At 31.5% G+C, this 3,217-nt stretch overlaps 1 protein-coding gene across 1 annotated transcript; it reads right to left on the bottom strand.

Moving 5' to 3' along the window:
• Positions 1–641: 641 nt before the first annotated feature.
• LOC119676759 lies at positions 642–1,849 on the bottom strand. Its single transcript, XM_038088016.1, has 2 exons — positions 841–1,849; positions 642–779 (listed from the first exon to the last, which is right to left on the bottom strand). The coding sequence occupies exons 1-2, from the start codon at positions 1,453–1,455 to the stop codon at positions 708–710; spliced, it is 687 nt and encodes a 228-aa protein (XP_037943944.1). The 5' UTR covers positions 1,456–1,849; the 3' UTR covers positions 642–707.
• Positions 1,850–3,217: the final 1,368 nt, after the last annotated feature.

Genomic DNA, 3,217 nt, shown 5'->3' with positions numbered 1-3,217 from the left:
TGTACTCTTGTTTTTGAGAGGTTCCCGTGTGATGCTATGAAAGTGTGAAAAGTGTGCAAAAGTTTCAGGAAAGCCAATATATTTGAGATATAGAGACGCTTTACTTATTTATATGTTTTTAATTTAAAGTGTACATTTATAATCTTATTACACTTACGAGATTAATAACTATAAAGTGTTACAAATGTTTTATTTTAGGGTAGGTTGGGTTAAGTCACACATTTAGGCATATTGTGCTATCGTATAATGATGAAACTCAGGGTTTAAAACCACTTGGAACCTTTGACGAAGCTTAAAATGCTGTTTAGTGGGAGTTTTAAAATTGATCAAGATCCTCAGAGAAGCGACCTCTAAAGTGTTGAGTTACCGCCGTGAATGAGTTGGGCAAAGACAAAGCAAATGAGAGGCACATTTCTTTCCCACAACTGCTACAGGTATAATTAAAGGAGAAATTCAATCTGTGTTCTTTCATGTGCAGCTATTTTTGAACAATTAATCTTCACATGTCACTAAATGTAGCTACTGATAAAAATTAAAAAAGCAGAATTTTATAATCATTAATCAAATTTTTAATGTTAACTTTTTAACTTATCTTTATAAAATTATTTTAATTTTTTATAAAATTTCCATATATTATCAGTTAAATTAATTTTAAGTTTTTATAATTAAATATATTGAAATATGTACGCACTAGCACTCAGTTATCACTACAACGATGGAAGTATGTAGGTTTGTATGTAATCCAAAACATCCTTTATTGCAAACTTAACTTCGGTTACCTAAAATTTCAATTAAAATAAAATAATTTCATGCAGATTTTTATTTAATTTTAAAACTTACATTCTCCAACTCCTGGCCATTCTCATCTAAGTAAGTCACATTATATATATTTTTATCAAACTCTCCATTAACTTGTAGTTTTGCATTTGCATCTTCTAATACTCTATCGAGAACTTTAGACTTCTTGTCCTGTGAACTGGGATCGTTATCACTTCCATACTGTCCCTTACCTTCATTAACTGACCACAACTGATTCTCACTCAAGTAATTATAGTTCACGTCTTCATCACCATCACGCACCCATTCAAATTCAATCACTTGCCAGCCAGTACCGTTGTAATTAAAATCAATTGAAAAACGTAAATGATCGTTTGGACCAAGCACTAAACCAGAGGGATTCTCACTTAGGTCGTAACCGTCAGCATGAACGTATTTTAGTCCACGATCGCCATAACCACCATTGTAAGGTATGTGTATATGATGATATTTGCCTCTAAAGTCAGGCTTGTATTTGCCTTGAGTATTGTCAATGTCTTCCGGCGTGTATCGCCCATTGCGGTGTATTCTCTTTACATATCCTTCAGGCACTTGTGCATATGTAAAGGAAACTCGCAATAAAGCAATTAGAAGTAACATTAATGGCAGTGTGAATTTTACTAACAATTTTGCGTACATTGCTGCGCTGTGTACCGACACCTACACCCGATTGAAGCGTTGATTAGAAAAAACTGACACTTTGACCGTTCAGAATCTATTTTGCAATTGATACTCGACACGAAGTCAGAGCCTGTTTATAATTAGAAGTAATGTGCGTCAGTTTGTGGTAACCTCGTAATCAGTTATGCAAATATATTAGCAACTTTATTGGGAAGCTTGGCTACGACTAACTTGATTAAGTTGTAGAATTCAATATTAAATATTTCAAATTTTCTAGTATGAGTTATGGATCTCCAATTGACAGAGTTTAATAATATTGGCATGAGGCAGAACATTACAATAAACGATTATATGTGGAAGAATGAATAATATTTATTGAAGTGGAAAAAACTTTTAATGAATCATTATGCAGTTAGAAGATTGCTCTTCTTAAGAAACATTCTAACTAGATTATAGTAAAAATTCTTACATTAGAGCAATTTATAACCCAGTTATGTAAAATTTTCAACTTAAAAATATGATAACATTTCAATATTTCTTGTATTTTCAAAGTAAATTTAGAAGTTGTTTTGACTAAGTCGATCCATTTCGGTTTATGTTTTAATTGAAAAGCCATAATTAATATAATTAATATAAAAACAAATAAATAAACAAGATATAATTTTATACATATATAGATGGTAAGCAACCTTCAGTACTTCTGCTATTATTTACCATTAAAAGAATTTATATCAAGGGTTTCCTTCGGAATTTTTATGCATAATGGAATATATGTTCGTATTGTATTACTCGTTTTTGATGCTGTTAACTGTCACTTTCACTACTTTTAAATTTCGTTTGATGCTAATAAACTGTGTTTTGCATGTTGTGGCCATAAAATGATAAACAAAAAAGTTAACGTAATTGACAAATAAGAATCAAAAATTCTGAAAAAAATTTTTGAAATTAGTAATCTTCGCTTTTGCAGACGTGAGTCGTCCTTGGCCACATTCGATAGCCTCAGCCAGCCAGCCCGATTAGTTGCTTGCTGTCGCTTTTCTCCCATTCGCACAATATGTCCAAGCCAGCAAAGACGCTGATTTTGTATGCGCTTAATTATGTCAATGTAGCGAATAGCTCATAGAGTTCAACGTTCCATCTAATTCGAAACTCGTTGCTGACGCGTAAGGGACCATAGATCTTCCGAAGATTTTTTTTTAATTGTTAAAGCAAAATTACTGAATGGGTTATTAACTTTAAACGAAACACTGAAATACAATTATCGTATTAAAAGATGAAATGAAGAATGAGTGTTTTTTTTATGAATTTGTTTCAAAATTTAAAAATTGGAATATGGTCGTATGATTGAAGTACAATAGAATGTAGGACATCAACCTTCATATATCACTTTTGTAATGGTATCGTGTAATTCCATACGATCTTTATTTTAAAAGTTTACGGATTCGTTTATCTGAGATTGAGAACTAGCTAATGACACTTATCTTCTTTACGTGTAACTTTGCTATATACAAATGTTATAATCATTGCAATAGTTATCTTATATAGATATAGCTCAATGATATAGCACCATATCTCTACCCACCTCATGTTGAAATCAAGGGTTATATTGAAAATTCTATTACAGTAGTTGCTTCAATAATATTATACTAAATAATTCGTTTTTCAACACTGTTAGAAATGAATAGCAAGTGTGTTAGATAATCACGATGTAGAAGAAGAAAAAGAAGACGGAGCTGGAGCTGGAGAAATTACTTAACTAGCAAAATTTATTTATGCCTCT

The sequence above is a fragment of the Teleopsis dalmanni genome, chromosome 2 (genome assembly GCF_002237135.1).
Source record: "Teleopsis dalmanni isolate 2A chromosome 2, ASM223713v2, whole genome shotgun sequence".
Lineage (NCBI taxonomy): Eukaryota > Metazoa > Arthropoda > Insecta > Diptera > Diopsidae > Teleopsis > Teleopsis dalmanni.
The sequence above is the reverse complement of the archived record's forward strand: the minus strand, read 5'-3'. Positions and strand labels throughout refer to the sequence as shown.